At 41.6% G+C, this 23,130-nt stretch overlaps 1 protein-coding gene across 2 annotated transcripts; it reads right to left on the reverse strand.

Moving 5' to 3' along the window:
- Positions 1–22,749, reverse strand: cables1 (Cdk5 and Abl enzyme substrate 1). Of its 2 annotated transcripts, XM_080033924.1 has the most exons (10): positions 22,054–22,749; positions 12,359–12,430; positions 12,121–12,213; positions 10,888–10,965; positions 7,010–7,115; positions 6,452–6,608; positions 5,525–5,628; positions 2,763–2,869; positions 2,411–2,618; positions 1–1,691 (listed from the first exon to the last, which is right to left on the reverse strand). In XM_080033924.1, the coding sequence occupies exons 1-10, from the start codon at positions 22,629–22,631 to the stop codon at positions 1,551–1,553; spliced, it is 1,644 nt and encodes a 547-aa protein (XP_079890050.1). In that variant the 5' UTR covers positions 22,632–22,749; the 3' UTR covers positions 1–1,550. The 2 variants fall into 2 exon arrangements, with proteins under 2 accessions (XP_079890050.1, XP_079890051.1); XM_080033925.1 differs by lacking the exon at positions 10,888–10,965.
- Positions 22,750–23,130: the final 381 nt, after the last annotated feature.

The following is a 23,130-nucleotide window of genomic DNA, read 5'->3' on the forward strand; positions in this document are numbered from 1 at the left end:
TATTTACAAACATACACAGGTAATAAGTGTTACCCATGAGTCTTTCCTCACTGAGTATCTTGGATACATCTTATTGCAAAATCTTTGGGCTTGCAAACAGAAATGAGCTCATCATTCTTTTCACCTTAAAACAGCCTAGTCAATTATTTTTGATTTGTGTGATCAAATTGAATATCATCGATACTTGGAGAAGTATTTAATACAATTAAAGTGAGCCATACTTAACGTTCCTGATTTGTTGGCATTTCAATACTATGTGGTATTGCAAGATTACAAGATAATACAAAGACCATTTCAAGAGAAAATCGAGTTGAGATAATTGCCAACCTTGTAATATATATTTTTTCTAATTGGTCACATTGATAAAGTTATAATTTTTTTTAGCAATTTATTTTTAATATCTTGATTTTATAAACCAACAAATGCCGATTCAAGTTACATGCAAATATTTGATCCGTCATTGATCCCTTTTGGGATCGCGTTTAGGTTTTCAGGTCAACTAAAGAGAAGTGTTCCTGAAGCTTGAAGTGACTCGGTGTCTTGCACAAGGACACTTGACACTATTCTCTGAAAGCTAGAGCACCTTGCTGCCCCCTCTGCTGCCAATCCCATAATGGCATTTTTTCAAAGCGACGGTCCTGACCCCATTATAGCACTGTAAATGTGCTAGCAATACACTCTAACATAGAGCACAGAAAATTCGACACTGATAAAAGTGGGTCTGGTCTCCATGAGTCCATAGCAAGCATCTGACTGGTAGAAAATGAATGGATTACTTCAGTGAAAATAGTTAAGTCCCATCTTGTCTGCGAGTACCTGTGTACAAACGATCATTAATATTCATGCGGATAGTTGTGGCTAGAAAAAATGCGAATAAACCATAAGAGAGAAAAATAATTCAAACAGGTCCATTCAAATGACTTATGTGTGGAGCTTATGAACACAGCTTATTGTTCAGGGTTAGTTCCCAAGCTTATTAAAAGTCTGAAAAAAAAAATGCCCCCATTCCTCTTGGCCTCGCAGAATTAAAAAAAAAGTGCACTTTAAAGACGATGACTTACGAAAGGATGAGTCACTCTGAGGAACAGAAGCCCAGCCAGAAAACAGTCTCTTTAAAAAGCTTTTGTTTAAATTGTCTGCAGGTCAGGAGGAAACCCAATCCTATCAAAGTTCACAAGGAGGAGATTAATGGAATGAGATGATAAAAAAATCAAAATCAAAAGCTCTCTTAATCAACAAGAGAGGTCTAAAACATGCACAGAAAGTGCAAGATGAAGACATGTAAAAACAAGCAAACTGGAAAATCTTGTTTGCAGACATACGGTTCAACCCTTTTCTTCAAGAAGTCCTTGTAGCAGTGATACATGGAGTTATGTTTTTAAGAAATGATCGTCCTTTTGGCTGATTTCAGGTCTGTAGTGATGACGGTTAGAGTTGAGTGACAGCCAGCGGTACCTTAGTGCTGTCAGACTGGTAGTAGGATGGTTACGGTGAGGTGCAGGAGATCAGGGGGAGTAGAGCCTGCTTGGTCCTCCTCCTGATAGCTGATGCTAGGAGGTCTGCAGCAGGCGTCTGTAGTGGGCCATGACCTCGTGCTCTGGAAGGTGTAGGTTGAACTCCAGCGCGACCAGCACCGGGAACTCGAAGGCTATCAGCTCTCTACGGTTCACTCGGAACCTCTCCTCGAGTTTCTGCCAATAGAAACACATTATTGTCACGTTCAATGATAGAAACATGCAATGCAGTATTCTTATTTGCTTCTCACCACCTACGTGGTTGATAAACCTACTGCTGATGCGATTGACCTCATCTTTGACAAAACAACAAGAAAGGTAAAATATTATGGTTTTAGAAGTCAGGTTTTAATTTACTCTTCAGATCCATCTCTCACACAACCCCAGAATGTATGTATCACAAGATTACCCTTTAACAGATGAAGTTTGGTTTGATGGTACAGATATATAATAAAGAGTACAAGCATATGGTAATAATAATTATTTGGGTAAAAGGTATATCTCTCAAGCCTTTTTTTACACTTAATTTAAAAAGGGTCAGTTTACCCAAATCCTCACCGCCATATTTTTTCACCTACCCCTATTTGTATCAAGTCATCAAATGGTTTTGGTTTTATCTTATCCGTCGTGTTTTGATTTATCTGGTGTTAGGACGTCTGCCGCCACCACCCAGTGAAATGTTGTTTGTGGTGCTCACAGCATTGGAAAATTAAGTTTTCATAACAAACTTTCTTGGGCTGACGTCCAGGTCACGATAACCCACGGACAGTCTTCACTATGTTTGACTTGTTCACTTTGACTTTGGGTGAAATTGCCCACTTAATCTGCCGTGACGAGAGAGGTCATTATGATTGTTGTTTTCATTGAAGGTGAGCGCGGGTAGTGAGGACGCTTACATCTATCAGGGTCTTGACTTCGTGTTTCTTGAGATCGCCGCCGATCTTGGCCGCCAGGAGGACACAAGCTCCGGCGCAGAGTTTGCGATTCTGCTTGTTGAGTTTGCCTTGAAGAACCAGTTTTTCAAAGTAGACGAAAGCCATGGCCACCGTGGGTTCCTCGTAACAGCATTCATACTGGGCCAGCTTCCTTATCTCTCTTTTCAAACTGCAGAGAGAGGTGAACCAGCAGAGGAATGAAAGGTGAGAAACGGGGAAGTAAAAAGAGGCCGTTTTAGATATAAAGCAGGTCATTCTTAAGTCAGCGTGATTTATAAGACACATTTTCTACACATTTCTGTCCGTTGTTTACCTCCTGATCTTGCTGAGTGTGAGCCTTATGTGGGGGAATTTCTCCTTGAAGGTTTCGTTCATGCCCTTCTTGAGGTCAGACGGTTTGACGTATTCAATGACCGTTGTCTGAAAAGAAAAACCAGAGGTGGTGTCAGAATGACCACACTCTCAGCACTGAGTAAGGTGACTGGATCCTCACACACTGGTGTTGGTTTCCACTGTCTCACAATGAGGCTTTACACAGAGCTGGTGATACCCATGTCACCTTAAAAGGATAAGTCTGGTGATATTCTAGATTTTTGTCAACAAATCCCATTAGAAGACCAGAACAAACAATGGATTGATCCTGATAACAAAAAACTAGGCTGTGTATCCAATGCCTGTTTCCTTTGTGCTGTAGGGCGCCATTGTTGTCGAAACACATTCAATCAATGAACAACACTATTGTGGCGCTGGGGGACTTAATTATGATCAACATGGGAACTGCGTCCCGCTGCAAATACTCACATGAACTCCATATGTGTATCAATCCTCTGATGTAAATAGTCCCCAGCTAGTTGTTAACCATTGTTCGAGGAACTTTTGATAAAAACTACAGTGCAATATTGAAACATAAACTAACTTTTTAAAGGATTCGTTGGTGACACGAAAGGAGCCTGTTCCTTTAAAAACCTAGAGGACACCAAGATATACTTGATTGCCAACTGAGCTTTCCATGCCTTCGTCTGGCTTCCATTCAAAAGTCCTCAGTGCTTGTTATAACATGTTTTAAGTACCGGGACGGTGAATCATTTTAAAACAGTATAATGAGTGGCTGGGAGTTTGGGCTTAGAATAAGAAGTTTATTTATTTTGCACTTTCTTCTATCCACAGCTTAAATGTACGAGACCCTAGAGACCAAAGGGAATCTAATCACAACATGCAATGGTCTTATTTTTGAAGATTTGTCAATCGTGGCAACAATGCTTAAAAGAAGAAAAACCGGGCAAGAAACACAAGCAGGCATGCATTCATACCAATCTAGATTTTTTTAAGAGAGAAAAAGAAAATTGGATAAAAAAATAAGAAAGTGAACAGAAAGATTATTAATACCTAGACGGCAAAATATAATACAAACTCTCATTTAGAAACATCCATTACATAACACAACTAAATGTTGGCTCCGCAAATATATTTTATAATTATATAAATAAAGCTAAAAAATTCAAAATGTTGAACTATTCCTTTAAGCTAACTGTCTTCTAGCTGTAGCCTTTAATGAAAGTGGTATCAAGCCTCTCTTCCCAATTTCAGTCAGTGAATAAGTTTATTTCTCAAAATACCTAACCACTGCTTTTTATATTGCAGAATAGTACGCTTGCATATGATTGTACATATTCTTAGACAAACGTATTAATTGGTAGTTAATCAAAATAAATGAAGCTGACAACTCCTTTCCTTAAGTGATGTACAAAATAAGACAAATAATATGGTATTATATGATATTAAGATGTCAATTGACTGGAAGCCACTAAGGACACACTATGGAGTGGTGCTACAAATATATGTATGACACACATGTATGCTGTTGAGGCCCGCATGGAGTTTGAAAAATGGCATCTGCCCTAACACCATGTTACTGTTCATAAACTATGAAGCAGAGCGAATGCTTATCGATGATCGCAGCCATGAAACATTTACTTAAAGCGGAACAGCGCTGTCTTTGCATGACAGAAAACATAATTTACTATGTCTCACACTACCTTGTCAACACATACAAACTATTTATTACTCCATGTTTTTACCTCAAGGATACTATAACACAAATCTACAAGCCACTAAACATGCATATTCTTTCTTCTTTTTACCACAGTGACTAAATTGAGGTTTTCACTAGCTTCATATTTATATTCTAGGTCATAAGATTCCTCAATAACTAGCAAATACTATCCCGAGCTTGAACCTCTGCTCAACTTTTGAAATGCTGAGAATTCACTGGTGCCATTCCTGTAGTAGTAAACACAATAGCCATTGTTGTGAGACGCTGGCTTTTGCAATTGGAGGAAGAGAAAAAAACACACACACACATAGCCTGGCCTTGACTGAACATTTGAACTATGCCAGTCCTTGTTGTGTATTCTGCCGGTCGCCGTAACAAAAACAGAGGCCAGAAAAGAATGAGGTGGGAGTTTAGTCAGGTTTTCCTTTTGCCGCCAACCACAATAAAACATCCGTTCTTTTCCGGAAAAAAAGTGCGAGAGTGAGTCAGTGCTGCCAAGACACGAATGCTACACAAACTGTTCCGGTGAAAGGGGTGTTTAATAGCTCCTGCCTAGTGTATATATGGATACTGAGAAGAATGTGTATTCATTCAGATCCCAGAAGGTGGGAGAAGGTCTCGGCCAGTGACCTTGCTGATTAAAACTGTCTCAAACATCCTCCTGGCTGTTATTTAAGAAAAGAAAAGGCTGATAAAATGTAGGAGGAAAGAAACTGTCGAGGCAGACAAATCTTTCCGGCGTGCTATTGTTCTTGGTTGTGGTGGGAAAACCGAGCACAAAAGGCCCATAGTGGCAAAAAAAAAAAAAAAAAAGGGCTGACAGTGAGATATCGTAGGGACATTTCTACAAAACATGTTCAAACAGAAGTGGATATGTTTCAGTGAATGATGAACCAAGGCAAAGTTTCCATTCTGCTCTCATGAGGACAAGGCTACACTCGCTGCTGCTGCTGCTGCTGCTGTTGTTGTTTTGGTTGCCGGCGGTGTTGACATGTTACATGCAAGCGAGTGTACTTTCTCACCATGTAGGAGGGGAAGATGAGAACTCTCTTGTGTTTTCCACATGGCCACTGCGGGTCATCCAGCAGATTGGGGTCATACTCGCGAAACTCCCCTAAATCATTCCCTGCAAAAAGGGAAAAAAACAACAACAGAGGTTTACTTTTGCCATATTTATTCTCTCCCCCCCAAAAAAAACAAAAAAACAAGGGTTTTTACCAAGCCCTGGATGAAAGACAGGGAAAAAAGTTATTTTTCATTTAGTCTTTAGATTTGAGGCCAATCTCAAAATAGAAATCTAGAAACTTCTCCCATGGGTGTGTGCGTGCTCGGTTGTTGTTGTTGTGTTTTTTTTTGGTACACACCCCTGGGAGTGGTTCTTAAAATTCTATTTTGAGAATGACCTCAAATATAAAGTATTTAAAGGTTGTTGTCAAAATCACTTTATCAAAATCAGTTAATATCTCCTCACGAACGATTAGCTACCTGTCTGTGTGCTGAAAAAATGTAAACAAAGTGTAACAAAGGGGAGCCACTGTAGCTAGCAACATGCCCAATTATAGATTGAGGCTGTGTATTAACACTGGATTTCTTTTCCATTTCACAAAAAGTGATTTAGACAACAAGCATTCTCCAGAATCGCTGACACCACCTTTTTAAGAGTGCTAAATGAAAACAGACCAAAAATTCTTCTAAGAATCTGTGGGTAAAAAAACACACACACACACACACACACACACACACACACACACACACACACACACACACACACACACACACACACACACACACACACACACACACACACACACACACACACACACACACACACACACACACACACACACACACACACACACACACACACACACACACACACACACACACACACACACACACACACACAATTCATGATGGATAATTTAGAGACTTGTTGCCAGTCGACTAACCTGTGTCTATGCTGCTCTGGTTGCTATTGGCTCGGCCCAAACTGAGACTTCTATGGCTGGCGTTACGAGACTGAGAGAAGGACGAGGTGGAGTCGATGGTGTTTCTTCGTCCGCCCAGCACATTAGTGGGATACATGAACTGGGTGTAGGACACAGTCTGCAGACACAGGTGTAGTTAGAATGTCTGTTTCACAAAAAGCCTAGAAAAGCCTGATCAACCTGTTAGATTAATAGAGGAACAAACACTTGGAACAAATTGTAGTAAAATGTACCTTTAAAAAAATCCTGTTTTTCTTTCATTAAGCAGCTTATGTGTAGAAAGTTCCTCATTAAATTTTTCGAAAATAAAATAAGATATAATAATCATAATGCCTCGGGTTTGCTTCTTTTTTCTTCAATGTGTACAGTAATTGGTGCCTTTGATAAAGTCATTAAACAAGTCTCACCACAAAAAACATCTTACAAAATTAAACACCATAAAAAAAAATTAAAAATTGTTCATTTAGGTTTTCAATAACAGTATATTGTCTTACACATCTTGTTATTTCTGCTGCTCACCTTTCCATCAGCTCCCAACTCTACTCCCTCCAGCCCGATCACCATCTCCTTGGCACTGACGCCTCCTGACGGGTGCCGCTGTCGTCCTCCTTCCAGCTTGATTTCCCTGATGAGCACAAGACCTTTAGAGCTTTCACCGTACCAACTGTTTTCACTCCCATGCCTTTCCTTAAACCTCCTGCTTAAGGCCTGTTCTAGCAGACACCTCCACATCTCTAGTTAGGTACTGTATACATCGATCTGCGCTCATCAGCTAGGCCTAGTTTCTGTAATTGCCTGCATCTTGGCTTTTGGCTGCGATCAGAAATAAAGAGGGACAGAGGGTGGAGGAGGGTATTGTTTCTTTCTAGCAGGGCCCCAGTCTCATCAGACTCGGCATGCTGCCTCACCAACGCCTCAAATGCCATACTGATGTGGGAGATTTACATGAGGTCAAATACTCAAGTGGAATACAGATGGCCTAGAGAGGAAAGTGTGTCAGTAGGGCAAACAGTGGAGAGCTTTCGACTGAACACACACTGTATATTGGCCACATATTTCTGTTTTAATGTCTTCTGCTGAGAGAGTACAGTACACAGTCGATCCAATGCAAAATTCTGTGCCCATTGGATCATATTTAATTGGCATTTCAACATCTTGATATGAGGCTCAAAACACAGGAATACAACATAGCAGCAAACTGCATTATAAAATATACTAATTTAAGTAAAGATTGGTTACTGCTATGATTTCATTTCACTACTTGTAGATGCTAGTGAGTGAGTAGTACACTGACAGATTAAGATGGAAGAAGAAAACATTCTCCATTCCCCTCCATTGACACTCTTCCATACTGAATAAATTATTTCAAACCATCTAATAGTAAGCTAAATACTCCAATTTTTTCCAGCAATTTAAGATTGCTCTGAAATTTCAGAATGGCAACACTCTTTAAATCGTAACGTTGTCATGTTTTTCTACTCCTCTCTCACCCTCCCTAGGTCAGTCTCTTTAAAACTGTGCCCAGATAAATAGATGAAATGACACAGCGGGAAGTCACATGACTCATGTTTTGATGACATGTGGGGCCAATCTGTTATAATGAAAACAGTGTTGTCTGGCAGACAGGCACGTCAGGACACAATGTTGACAGATGCGTCATCAGACAGTGAGACCCTCAGGCATAACAGCAGCCATACACAACAGTGAAGAGACTAAAAAAAAAAAAAAAAAAAGGAAATAGAAAGCTTTTTATGAGGAGAGAGCTTTTTCTATGAAGCGATTCCAGAAAATCTATTGTTGCATATAATTGCAGTCCACTGGGAGCGAGGAGAAAATGAAAGGAAATCATACGAAAAAGCAGACATTACTTGGCAACATGCATGAATAGGAATCGCTGGCTTCGTTAGTGGTGTTATGAACTATGCAAAGTGCTCATCATGCCCTGCCAAATGATTCTTAAAACTAGAAACGGCTGAATTAAGAATAAATATTAACATGACTAAAATAATCTTGACCCCATCTGGCGACTTCACAACCAAATATTTTACAGCTCACATAAACAGTTTAGGTTTGTGTTGACTGGCTTGTTATAATGTTTCCCCACAGTCTTGCCCAAGCTTCACACATTACACTGAACAATGCTGTGAGCATCCGCAAGGGAATTTGTCCTCTGCAAATGACCAATCTAACTTATTCTTATAATTCTTTTTACCTTGGAAGCCAACTTCAATTACACTCCAATGCCAGAACATGACATAACATGCATGTATTTTAGGGTCAGAGAAAGTTTATAAAGGAAACCCATTCCAACCAACATGAAAAGAATGAGAACATGCAAAGTCTGCACAGAGAAAGCCACAGTCAACCATAGTGGAATTTGAACCCGGGACAATCTAGATGTCAGGTGGCTGAAAAAAACCTCTTTAAATCAGAATAATTAATATTTTTTCTTTGCCTTTGATATTTTGAAGAAAACAGCTTTTTGCTGTTTCACTAAAGGAAATGATCAATAGCACTCAGCCTGATATTGAACGTTATTATGTCAGATAAATATCAAGCTGGAGTTGGTAGCCTGTTTGCTTCAAACATTCATGCTAAATTAAGCCGAGGGGAAACAGCTAGCCTAAATCTCTCCAAACTAAAAGTAATTTTTTTTTATTAAAATCTACTACTAGCACCTCTGAAGCCCTAATTAACATGCTGTATGTCTTTGTCTACCGTTTGCAAAAAAAAATAATCAAGTTGTGGGTCCACAGGTACTTTTTTTTTTGTTACCTTTCGACAAGGCCATACCTCCAGTATTTATGCAAGCTAAACTAGCCATCTCCTGGCTGTAGTTTCATCCATCCATAGACAGATAATCTTTTCATCTAACGCTGGGACAGAAAACAAGTATTTTCCAAAAGGTCAAACTATTCATTTAAATTAAACTATTGTAACCCTAAGGTTTCTACCAGAATGTCCAAAAACTTTTTCGGGGCAATACCTTGCAATTTGGCAATTTCTGTTCATGGGGCAATAGTTATAGGAAGTACAGATGGAGGGAGGGAAGAAAGAAAGAGGGAAAAAACATGCAATCAGTCGTCCGGGCCCAGTCATCTTATTAGTACAATTTTATTTTACAATGACAACACTTGACTGAGCCAGCCAAGGTGTGACTGTAAACTGTCAATTAGCAGCAATCAGAAGTCAAAAGTGCATATTGTTTATCCACTGGGGGTTTTAATAACCCTTGATCTTGCACTGATTGGCTGGCTTAGGAAATTCCACCAACGGATTGAGTCTTTTGTGCTCTTCACTAAGCCCCGGTGTGAAGCTTTTCTTTCTGTGGCATTGTATTCTCTGGTGTTTATCTGTCCCTTTTCTCTTTCACTTCCTCCAAAACACATCGTTTCACGTGCCCGTGGGGGGCGTATCAGAACCAAGGCCGTACCATAGCTATCCCCATGCGATCCAGGTGGGTTCCTATTACACAGAGGCCTTGTTTTCCATTAAAACAAAAAAACAAGTATTGTCTACAGATGAACCAGAGATGCGTTCAGTTGAAGGAGCGCTAAGAAAGGTAAACTCTACACCGGTGCAGAGAATAAACAAAAATGGTTAATCATAATCGAGGATCATTAGACCAAAGACACCACAAGACAAGGGCAAAAGTTTCTAAATCGTAGAAGAGAAGGAACCCTGAGAAAAGGTGAATCTTAAATTATTAAAGGAGGAGTCAGCGATTCTGGAGAAAGCATGTTGTCAAAATCACTTTTTATCAAAAACAGTGAATATTTCGACAAGATCCGTACTGTGTGTGCGCTGGAAAAAAAAATCAAGTATTAATACACAGCCTAGGCTCTGTAAAAGGGGGTGTAAACAAATGATTTGTAAACAAAGGGTGTCGACTGCAGCTACTTGCAACATGCCTGTTAACAAACCCTAGGCTGTGTCTACCAACACTGGATTTTTTTCTAACCGCATGATGGACAGGTAGTCGATCGTGAGGAAATTTTAGCTGATTTTGACAAAAAGTGATTCTCCAGAATTGCTGACTCCACCTTTAACAGCAAAGCCGGCGACATTTGCAAAAGACACACAATGCGTTGACTTGAAACAAAAAAAAGATGAGCGCCCAAAAGCCACCAGAACCGTTATGGGAAAAAGCGATACAGGCAACAAGCATTGGGCTCAATCGAAATGAAGCCTTTGAAAACCCATTTTAGCCCGCACACTGATAATGTTTTCCTTAAACTGTGATGAAAAAAAATGCATCCACCAAAACCAAACTCTTAGTATGCACTAGTCAAAGGAGAGCACATCCACAGAAATAAAAGAGGGATGAGGAAACATAGGGAAAGAGGTAGCACAGGCTGGAGGAGGGTACAAAGTTCGGCATGCTGTAGTATACATACCCTGCTTGGCTACAATCTCGATAAGGCAGGACAGAAAATACACTATAGAAGGATCTTCTGCCACTGATAAGGACTATCCTAAAAAAAACAAAAATGGCAAACAAGCCAATCAATTTCTATCCGACAAGATCCATAGGTTAAAGTTGGAGAGAGTGTGCAGCAAACAAATGAGAATGAAGAGAATGAGCTGAAACTTCAGTACCAGAGTGTGTGTGCGTGTGTGTGTTTGTGTGTGTTGTTTTGTAGTATTGTAGCACACGTGGCATGTTGTCAGTGGCTTGGAGGCAACAATGATGCATTTTTTTTCTATCTATATTTCCAAACAAGGGTAGATATGCTTTGAAGGTATGTTTCCCAGTGACCAGATGTCTCTATTACCATCTCAAAGTTATTTCTTTTATTAGCTGCAACTCTCAGACACATGGTCAAACTTACTCCTCAGCACAGGACATAAACAACACACGAGCCATGGGTCTGGATAAGTGGAAAAACAAATGAACCTATCAGGGTTCTTTATTTACCAAGTGGAGCTTAACAAATGGCACACTGATTGCATTATCAATAGATAACTGTCCTTCATATCAACCAAATGAATAATAGTTGTACTAATAAAAACATCTTCACTTTAATTCAACTGGGAAAATATTTTCTCAAAAAGCACCACAGCTAGTATGTTATTATTACAGCTAGTATCTGCATCACAAAACAAGATAAAGCTAACTGAATTAGATTTAAAAACCAAAGAATGTGACAATGATCATGATAGAAATTAATTGGAGCAGTATTACTTAGAAACTCTTCCTAGTTCTTGGACTATATTAAACAGCCATCTTTTCTTAAGTCGCATAATGCACACTCAATACAACATCATAATTTACACCACTGTGCCAAATGTGTTTATTCTTTAGGGGTTTATGTGCCGCAAATATGCTTATCAATATGTAAACTGTAACACAATTGAAAGTGATTTAGCTTTTAGTAGTCAAGATTGATCAAATAAAGGTGGAAATAAAATTCAGTCGATTAGACTGTGTGTAAATGGACAGGATTCTCAATCAATTACATTGCATTTATAAGTCAGAGTGGCATGCAGTGAATGGGCCAGGTCTGCTTGCCTACGATGTGGCTTGTAACGTGAGAAACATCTACACTGCAGTTCATTGACTGGGGCAGCCTGCCATTACCCACTGAGGACTTGTATTGACTAAAGGATGGCATTGTTTGCCTTCATACCTTCCATTGCGCATATCATGTTGCCTCATGTTCTTTATGAAGTGGATCTTTTTGAAGCTCTTTGGTCGGGGTGAACCTGATAGGGTTCGACATCTAAAAACAGAAAACAAACACAAATCATCAGTACCTCCAAAAAAAAACAGACACACTGTGATACATGAAACTGAGCTGGATGCCTCAGCTTAGACACACAGAGTAGAATAGCAGACAATGGGAATGTTTCCCTGCAGTTTTGTACCTTCGAAGAGGAGCGTTCTCCTCAATGTCCTCTAGCGTTTCAAGCGAGGAGCGCTGAGAGATGAGTCTTCGTCTGGGAAGGAAGACAGAGGGGAAGTTTGAATTTAGGGGATATGAAGATAAAGCATCACCACAAACACAGGACCAACTGTCCTTTTGCAAAACTGCTTTCAGAAGAATACAACCTGGTAATAATAATATACAGTACGTCCTTTTCACTCATGGCCTTTCAACGCAATCTGATTAAAACTACACAATACTAGGTCAAAGTCAATTCCACAGCAATACCTAAAAATTGAAAGATTGCACTCTGAAAACCCATATTTCTCATACATTGAAGTGGGTCTATCTTTTAGAATAAAAATAGAAGTGCAAATCTGCATTAAAACTCATACCAAAGTAATGTGTAAATAAGTGGGAAAAGCCACCAGCCACCATGCTGGAAATAAGCAAGCCTGAGAATTTGACAATTTGTGGAGACCAACTTTATATATTACTCAGTCAGCGCTCAAAAAGCTTTATAGTTCAATTAATACCAAGTCCTGGAACAACTTATGTTTGTGGTAACTGAAGGCTTGGAAAAGTTGTCAAACAATGGTGAAAAACGATCAGCCATCTCCGTTTGTTCTGTTGTTAATTTGTTAAAACGAGTCTGGGAAGAGCAGGTCATGACTAATCCATTAACACCAGCGCATGGCTGTGCATTCAGTAAATGAACACTTCTCAATCTTGCGTAGATCACAGAGAGATTTCCAGCATCCCAGCTGCATAGAGGATAACAAGCTGGCTCGGCAAGCACTTTGTGTAACACATCTTGTCACAGATGGCCTTTAGTTCACACTTTAGTTGCAAGACTCAACAGGCCAATTCTGCTGGTCCACTTTTATATGATCGAATGCCAGTTTAAGAAACAAGCCCACATGTGATAGCTAAGTGTGCCTGAGCCGTTACAAGATTAGGTTGTAATTGTTTTTTAGTACTACAATACCAACGTAATAATACTTATTAGTAAGCCTTACAAAGACGGCTGAATTTAGTAGTGTGTAGGGGAAATTAACACATTAGAATAATAAAAAGCGTGACACATTCTCCCAGAGGGTCTATCCATGATCTCATACTAAATAATTCTGCAGCAGCCTTACTTCTGTGCAAAGCGTAGTCAGGGTGCAAACAAATGACATATGTACACATCATTCACAACTGTATATCATCTTCGACCAATTCTTTTAACGATTTCAAATGTGTGGTGATGCTGTGTGCAGCATTGGCAAGAAACGGGTGACACTTGACCTGACCCACCCCCTCTTCACTGAGCAGTGCACCCAAAGGAGAGCAGAGTGGCCAGTTAATGAACGACAGAACATGAGGACAGATTAACAGAAGATGACTCTGTCCTTGAGGATCTCCCAGGGTTTAAACCAACACAAGCTGAGTGAACACTGTATACCGGAGGACATGGGCCTGAGATAAGTGTTTGTACGTGACGAGCAGGACTGTTGAGGCAGACAAGAAACCGAGGGGCCATTACACGGGCCAGCCTTCATACACTGTATATTATGACCCCCAATGATCATAAACTTCAGGGAAGAACATCCCAGCTCTGATAAAAGGGCATGATGAGCAGTAAATGGTTTTAGACCAAATGATTCGAACAATCGCCCGGTCGACCTCAGTGACATCATAGTGAAGGGGCGTGTCTGAAGGTCAAGCAAGCGGGCTCTTGTGATTTATGGTCTGACATCATCATGCATCTCCTCGTCCAGTGACAACCCTGACAAATGGATTGGCTGGATAAAGATCTGATACTTACAGAAAGTCTAGTACGAAGACAATGCTACAAGTTTTCCCTGCATCTCTTCATTCCTAAAAGTACTCTATATTAAATTATGCCTTTTAGAACAGTCAAAAGTAACCCGATGGATCCAATGTGCGCTGCCAGGCAAGCCAAGCCAAAACAACAGTCAAAGTTGGCTTCACAGCTGGTAAACAGTAAACACAGTGGAGCATTTGGCACTGAAAGAGCCCAGTGTTTTTTCTCAGTGGGTGGAGACCAACTCTGACCAAAAGTGCTTCATAAACGTCAGCAAAGCCTTTTTGGGGCATCAGCAGTCTGACATCAGGTGGGTATCATCATATTTACCTACTGGTCCTTCTCATATAATTAGCATATTGTGATAAAGTTCAATATTTTCTGTAATGTACTGATACACATTAGACTTTCATATATTTTAGATTCATTACACACAACTGAAGTAGTTCAAGCCTTTTATTGTTTTAATATTGATGATTTTGGCAAAAAAGTAAAGAAAAACCAAAAATCCCTATCTCAAAAAATTAGCATATTTCATCCGACCAATAAAAGAAAAGTGTTTTTAATACAAAAAAGTCAACCTTCAAATAATTATGTTCAGTTATGCACTCAATACTTGGTCGGGAATCCTTTCGCAGAAATTACTGCTTCAATGCGGCGTGGCATGGAGGCAATCAGCCTGTGGCACTGCTGAGGTGTTATGGAGGCCCAGGATGCTTCGATAGCGGCCTTAAGCTCATCCACAGTGTTGGGTCTGGTGTCTCTCAACTTCCTCTTCACAATATCCCACAGATTCTCTATGGGGTTCAGGTCAGGAGAGTTGGCATGCCAATTGAGCACAGTAATACCATGGTCAGTAAACCATTTACCAGTGGTTTTGGCACTGTGAGCAGGTGCCAGGTCTTGTTGAAAAATGAAATCTTCATCTCCATAAAGCTTTTCAGCAGATGGAAGCATGAAGTGCTCCAAAATCTCCTGATAGCTAGCTGCATTGACCCTGCCTTTGATAAAACACAGTGGACCAACACCAGCAGCTGACATGGCACCCCAGACCATCACTGACTGTGGGTACTTGACACTGGACTTCAGGCATTTTGGCATTTCCTTCTCCCCAGTCTTCCTCCAGACTCTGGCACCTTGATTTCCGAATGACATGCAAAATTTGCTTTCATCCGAAAAAAGTACTTTGGACCACTGAGCAACAGTCCAGTGCTGCTTCTCTGTAGCCCAGGTCAGGCGCTTCTGCCGCTGTTTCTGGTTCAAAAGTGGCTTGACCTGGGGAATGCGGCACCTGTAGCCCATTTCCTGCACACGCCTGTGCACGGTGGCTCTGGATGTTTCTACTCCAGACTCAGTCCACTGCTTCCGCAGGTCCCCAAAGGTCTGGAATCGGCCCTTCTCCACAATCCTCCTCAGGGTCTGGTCACCTCTACTGGTTGTGCAGCGTTTTCTGCCACACTTTTTCCTTCCCACAGACTTCCCACTGAGGTGCCTTGATACAGCACTCTGGGAACAGCCTATTCGCTCAGAAATTTCTTTCTGTGTCTTACCCTCTTGCTTGAGGGTGTCAATGATGGCCTTCTGGACAGCAGTCAGGTCGGCAGTCTTACCCATGATTGCGGTTTTGAGTAATGAACCAGGCTAGGAGTTTTTAAAAGCCTCAGGAATCTTTTGCATGTGTTTAGAGTTAATTAGTTGATTCAGATGATTAGGTTAAGAGCTCGTTTAGAGTACCTTTTCATGATATGCTAATTTTTTGAGATAGGAATTTGGGGTTTTCATGAGGTGTATGCCAAAATCATCAGTATTAAAACAACAAAAGACCTGAAATATTTCAGTTGGTGTGCAATGAATCTAAAATATATGAAAGTTCAATTATTATCATTACATTATGGAAAATAATCAACTTTATCACAATATGCTAATTCAGACCTGCAAACTCATAGGAGGTGAAAAAGGTGACAAACACCCGTCCCTTCTAGGGGGGTCGGGTGTTTTTCGCTGTCCAAACGATTGGCTATTGGTTAAAACGATTGGCTATTGGTTAAATACCATTCACACAACCAGAGTTCTCCACTATTGCCTCCAATGTCCAGCTGGGTGAAAATAATAGCCAGCTGAGATCCTGACCCTCCTAGGGGGGTCCAGGGGTATGCCCCCCCGGGAGATTTTTTTTAAACTTTTTAAAGTGAAATGCATGAATCTGGTGCACTTTGAGAGGGAAATTAAGAGGCTAAATCTGAGGAATTTTGTGTGAACAAATAATTTGGAGACACTGGGTCGGATGAATTAGAAGCTTCTTGGATTTTCCATTAAAATGTTCATTTAAAATAAAATATTATGCAGGGTCCTCTGGGTTGGGCTTGGTGCTCTTTTTCTTTTATGGGACATATTTCTCTGTAATATAATGAATACATTTAAATGCAGTGAGAGGAATGAAGCAGAAGAACTCTGTTGTCCAGCTATCTTTTTTTCCACAGATGAGGCTGAAATAGGTTATACAGTGCATGGGCATCTGAGCCCCATTTCCAAATGTTTTTAAATAAACTCAATACACACTGGACGTGAACGTGACATGATCAGTTAAACTTGGATTACCTCCCAGATGAACTGATTAAATTATTGGGCTATTAACTAGGCTATCTAGATCAAAACATTGTATTATTTTTTTTGTATGATATAATAATATGATGTTAATATCAAACACACAAACTAAAAAATAAAAATAAATTGGGGGGGCGGGGAGGGGGCCTGTCGGTCGGCTCTGATTGTGAGCGCACTGCAGACACTTCATTTCTGCAATGTGCGCTCATTAAACTGTCAGCTTCACTTAAGAGTCCTGTGTGGGTCAACAGTGCAGTGCAAACTATGCAGCATAAAGTTATAACATTCGTCTACGACCGTGATGTTAAATCACCTTCACACAAAGTCTCCGCCCCAGCAAAGCAGCGAGTCGATCGCTGTGACGGTGAAAATCACCGGGACCCGGGAGACCCAGTGAGCGAGTGAGACGCCGCTCAGAAAAAACTCTGTGGTTTGATGGATGAAATCAGTCGGGGATATCCTGCCCGTTAACTTTGTCTACGGGAACGGCTTCCGCGATCTTTTTCTATGTCTCGAGTCTAACAGAGAGCCATGTCGGCAAACTGACAGCGCGACAGCGTGAGCTGCGTCCCTCCGTATAGTTTCTGTTTCAGTAGGCTGTTACATTAACCTCTGAAGCATTGACAGTGTTTAATCAAAGCCTCTAATTTTTTATTATCAAAAGGGTTTTGATTGAGACTTTTAGCCAATTCTAAAGTCTGAACACACAGCGGCAGCAGTGATGCCTGTGCCCGATCTTAACGCTGATTGGACAATACTCATGACGTCTACCAAAGATGTTTTATTGCCAAGATAACGATATTCCCTCGTCTCACACTACGGTAACTCGCCCACACAGTCCAGTCTGGGAAGCGCTGGCTGACTTCTCTGGCAGCTGCCGCTACCCCCCCCCCCCCCTCCCAAAAACAAAAACTCTTCGGATCTATACGATTCACGTGGGTCATATATTTTGATTCTAAACGGCGATTTTCGCCGAAAAGCGACGAGTTTGCAGGTATGTAATTATATGAGAAGGACCTGTACTTACTCTTTTAAGTACAAATTCCCTTTTCCGTGCAGCATTTCCTTGCAGAGCTGCTGCAGTGAAGGGAAAGTAATAGAAATATGGAATTTCACACTTAAAAGGCCTCATATAAACTTTGGCTGAATCTTAGCTGGAAGGAAAGAGGAATGCAGATTTTGTCCTATCTCTCACAGTGAAGACCTGCTCTCTTCAGAACGGACAGACAAACGATTGCCAACAGCTTTCCAAGTTCATAAAGGCATGAGCATCGTATTAAGACAGCCCTTTAATTCGACAAAGAATGTATCACTGGTGTCCTCAAAGTGGGCCAAAGGAGAAATAACCTCTTAATGTTGCAAGCTGTGTCCATTTTTGTGGAACATCTCGTCATTTTTCCAGTAAAAAAATCTCAGTGAACCATTCACCAGTTGGCCTAAGGGAATGTTTCCAGTTCACGAGAACACAAATGAACTGTGAGGACTTTGATCCAGTCACATTAGATGAACAACAGCAGCAGCAGGATGTGATTTTAATGCAAAAGATGTTTTCCAGGCCAGTTGAGATCCTGGAAACAATAACACAGGCCCAGGCCACTCATTCACCACAGACACAACTTTAACAACCATGGGTTAAGAACAGTCACTTTTTACCCAGTTTGACATTAACAAGGCCCGGTCAGAAGCCCCCAAAGATGTGTCAGTATAAACCAATGGCAGAGACGCATCAACAAGCATCCTCTCAGTATCTCTGACATAGTCCCTGCTATTGTTGCCTCCTCGAGTGGCCATTTAGCCATTTCTACAGCAGACACAATGCCATTCTTGAAAAAAAAAAAGCTATAGATAATCGAGCCTGGTGGTGCCATGCAATGAAGCTATAAAACCCGAGCAGACTATTTAGATCTGGAGATTAAAATGTTTCACACGTAGCTCATAGCCATAAAACACAGTCTTCTATTTAGACTGGAAAGACGCAGAGCTGAAATAAATAAATGTGACGTTCTGGGCTTCTTCACACACATACTGAGCAGGCAAACGGAAACTTGATTATTTAGATTACAAAAATATATACTGTGAAATAGTACTGGTGTTTACAATAAAGTATACTGTTAGAGCTTCAGTGTGAAAACAGAAACAATTTGTGATGTGGAAGTGTTATACCAAGGTCCAACTTGAAACTGCATGAAATAAAACACATGCTGACCCCCTGTTGCTCTGTCTTACAAGTGAAGTGGGTTTTTCAAACCTTCCGCGTGTTTGTTGACAGCTCAGACATGGAGAGACTCTGTTAAGGAAAAGAAGCATTCTTATATAATCCTGCGATGATGCCAACCATGACCTCAGTGGACAACAATCGACCTCATAAACCAGAAGTATGTGACCCCATCGCGCAACACTCCAGAGGCCTATTATTCTAGCTTGTGCTGCTTGTTTTCCAGTCACAGCCTCTGCTGCCTCGTGCAAAGAAAAAGAAAAAAATACCTTGTTAAAGGACTGTAAAAGTACATGATTCTGCACCTATACCTTATCGTGAACAGAACTAAAAGAAGACTGCCTCTGTTTTAGGCGGGGGAAAGGATGAATAAAAATAGCTCTACACCTTAGGCAGACAAGGCCAGATGGTAATAGGTATGTCGTATCTTGCTCTTGGCTTGCTGATTCATGATAGATGAAGGCTGAGGGGTGGAAGGAAAAGCTGAATATGAAAATCATCCGTCATTGTAATGCATTAGATTCTGATGAGGATCTGCTTTTAAAGCGGCTTTGGCCTCTCACGGTCTATTTTGGCGGCACATCAGAGGCTGTGCGACTTTCTGAATGGGAGCAGGACTGAAGGCCAGAAGTCTTGAGGGGAGAGTGTGTCTCCAAAGGCCCCTGGGAGAGGAAGTGGTGGACAAAAAAAATAAAAGAGAGAGAGAGAGAGAGAGAGAGAGAGAGAGAGAGAGAGAGAGAGAGAGAGAGAATGGAGAGCCAGGCTGCTTCTGAGAAAGCCTGGGCATCCTGCCTCTCCCAGCCAGGGACCTCTGGACACGTTTCCACCAGCAGCTGCCCTCACAAAACAAACCAGGCTCTGTTGCAAAGCACTTGTCTGTCTGCGTGCCCGGTGGAACATGGCCGAGCTCCATCCACAGGTTATCCACATTAGAATTCATTTTTCTGTGGATATACTCCGAGCACATTCCAAAACTAAAAGCAGGGTAGAGTCGGGGGTTTAAAATCCTAATTCTGTATATAATGAGCAACAGAATGGCTGTGTCGAAATGAGAAGCCAAATGTGCAATGCTTTGGAAAGGGACCGAGTATTGAACCCATTTCATTTCATCACCACCATGTGTAATAGCTATTTGAACCAAACGCTCTCTTAGATTGAACGTTCATTCTGGATCTTGATTACAATCAGTTGAAAGAGTCCTATAACTGACTTACAATACGTCCTGCAGCTTTCCATCAAGTCACACAATCTTCTCTCAGCAGACGGAGCTTCTTCTTATATATTTGCAAGTTTATTTAACGTCCCGGCAAAAGTTGAAGCTCCAGAAAAGTTCCTCAATGGACCTTGTGGTGACACTGTTCCAGAGGTAAAACGCAGGTAAAAGGCACTTATAATCTCGGCCTTGAAGCAAACATGAGGAATGCTTACTTTACTTTGAGCTTGTGTGTCGTCTGAAACGGAAGTTAATGGTGTTGTACTACATTGTGCTTAGGGTTTTTTGTTGTCGTTTTGCTCATTCCCTGTACCTTCTGAGAATCTCTCAGAAAATACATTATTATATTTTAAAATGATTCGTTCTTTGTCGAGTGTTTTGTCATTTCTTGAATGCACTTCTCTCACCGTCAGAAAAAGGACAGATTGAGACTTTCCGAAGCGGTTAGTCGTCAGTTTGGCAGTGTGATTTCCATGAGGTCAGAAAAGGGGAACCAAATTCTCATCGAGTGTTTCACCATGAAGCAGAGTTTCCTGATAAATCTGGCAGAGGCACCGGAGGGAGGAGGAGGAGAAGATTTTGGTATACAAGACTAATGACAGGGGGCACGGACTGGGAAGCCAAGGGGAAAAGGATTTGACAGCAGGTTCTGACGGTGAGAGGACCACCGGACCACTGCTACTGACAGCTGTCCTGCTCGTGCCTCCAATGCGAAGACGTATAGAGGACAAAGAGGGCAAATTAAATGACATACACATGCAGCCACGAGTCCCTGTTGTTGTATATAGTATATTTGAGCATGCAGGGTGTAGAGTTACAGGATGTTTGTTTTCAGAGGAGGGTACAGCAGGCAGGTGTGTGCCAGTTTTAGAAATGAAATCCACTAAAAAATGATTTAAAGGTCTAGTGAATTTGACAAAGAGCATGAGAGCATGTGCTGCTGAAGCCAAGCTCCCTTCTCTGGAGAAAACTTGGTGACAGCTCCACAGCTGCTGGACTGGACCTGTAATAATCACCATAATGTTTCTATCTGTGTGGTTGCAGTGAGTGCAGTGAGTCCCAGAGCTACAAACACCTGCACGCTGTAGGCTACGTATGCAAACTGCTGAACTTTATCCTCCTGCTGTGTGCTGGCGAAAGTACCTTTTCGAAAAACAGCTGACTTAGAAAAAAATACCTGCAAGAAAACTGTTCCTGGAGTTCATTCATTCATCAGGACCCTGGTATATGTGTTGTGAGGCAATACAACAAAACAACAATTAAAAGTTGTTTACTACCGTAGTTTACTAGTTAGAGGAAGTTGATCTACTAACATTTGAAATTGGAAAACAATAATCTGGCCAGAGGGTCAACTGCTGGTGATATGTGATGTAAGGTAAGGTTTGTTAGAGGGATCTTGCAACTACTAAAACATTTGCAACATGGTTTTGAAAAGAAAAGACAGTTGTCTGCAGGGACTGATAAGTGACTTTACCAAACATGCATGAAGATTGAATACTGGTGCACTTGTTTTGTTCTTTTTTTGTGAGAAAACATGGTTGAGTTTTATTTACTTGATATGATCACATGAGTGCAGCAGTTATAATGACCAGATCCTGCAGACAAGCGTGAACCAGTCATCGTTATAACAATGTACTAGGCTGCATGTAGGCTACAGTGGGACCAGACAGATTTAATGTAAAATCGCTGTGTACACACACACACACACACACACACACACACACACACACACACACACACACACACACACACACACACACACACACACACACACACACACACACACACACACACACACACACACACACACACACACACACACACACACACACACACACACACACACACACTTACCTCGACCTCTGCAGCTCTATCGCAGAGTTGGCTATCTGTCCGCCCTCCAGGCAGTAGTTCTGGGAGCTTTGCCTGGAGTATGGGGCAGGTATGATTCCCTGAGTGTACGTCTGCAGCCTCCCTCTCGTCGAGGCTGGCAGCGCGGAGAAAGGCGAGCCGAACGTAGAGGGCAAGAAAGCGTCGCCCTCCGTGTCTGTACCCGCAGCCGCAGCGGGACCCGTCCCATAACTGGCCCGATTATTGCCGAGGAGAGCCTGGTTTGCAAACGCGAGCGCCTGGGCGGCAGTGGTCGCTGCTGCGGTGGCGGCGGCGCCAGCGGCGGCAGCAGCAGCCCCGTACGCCGAGCGCTCCGGAGAAACCAGGCTCTGTCTAGTCCTAGCTTCCAGCGAGTTGTCCCCTTCGTTTTGGAAGTCTGTATCGTCTTGCACGGGTCGTCCATCCAGAGAAATGTTGCTGAGAAAAGAAAGCGCCGCTTGCCTCCTCCTCGGGTCGATGCGTTTCCGCGTATGCTCGAGACTGGAGTGCTGCTTGATCTGCAGCGTGGCTGTGGATGTGCTGCTGCTCGTGGCAGCCGCCATGGTCCGCTTCCAGCAGTGGTCCGATTTTCCTCCGCACTACAGGCGATCTTACCTTGCTCACATCAATACTACTGTGTTAATCGTGCTTGTGTTGCTGAATGGTAGTGTGGCCTGTCTTTTAAGTACATGCGTTAAACAGAGTGAAAACAGGGAGGTCACGTGTTCGCAGTATTGTGGCAGCACAGGGAAAATTTGGACCAATGGGCTGTCAGGAATACGTTTCTGTTTTTTTTCGTTCTTTCTTTTTTCTTTGCCTTTTTTTACACCCTTTTCTTTGGCTGTATATGTATGAACTGAGTGTGACTGAATTAGCCTCCACAAATGCACGACATTTCCAATACGTTCTGACCTGCATATATAGGCCTATTAGCAGGCTATTATTGTTGTGTGAGCAACATTTACAGTATTTTCATCAATTTGGATGAAACACTCCCACTTGAACTTTAAGAGAGCTCTATGCATTGAGCCTACACATTTCAGTTATGCATGGCGAAAGTGC

Source organism: Ammodytes marinus (genome assembly GCF_949987685.1).
Source record: "Ammodytes marinus genome assembly, chromosome: 9".
Taxonomy (NCBI): Eukaryota; Metazoa; Chordata; class Actinopteri; order Uranoscopiformes; family Ammodytidae; genus Ammodytes; species Ammodytes marinus.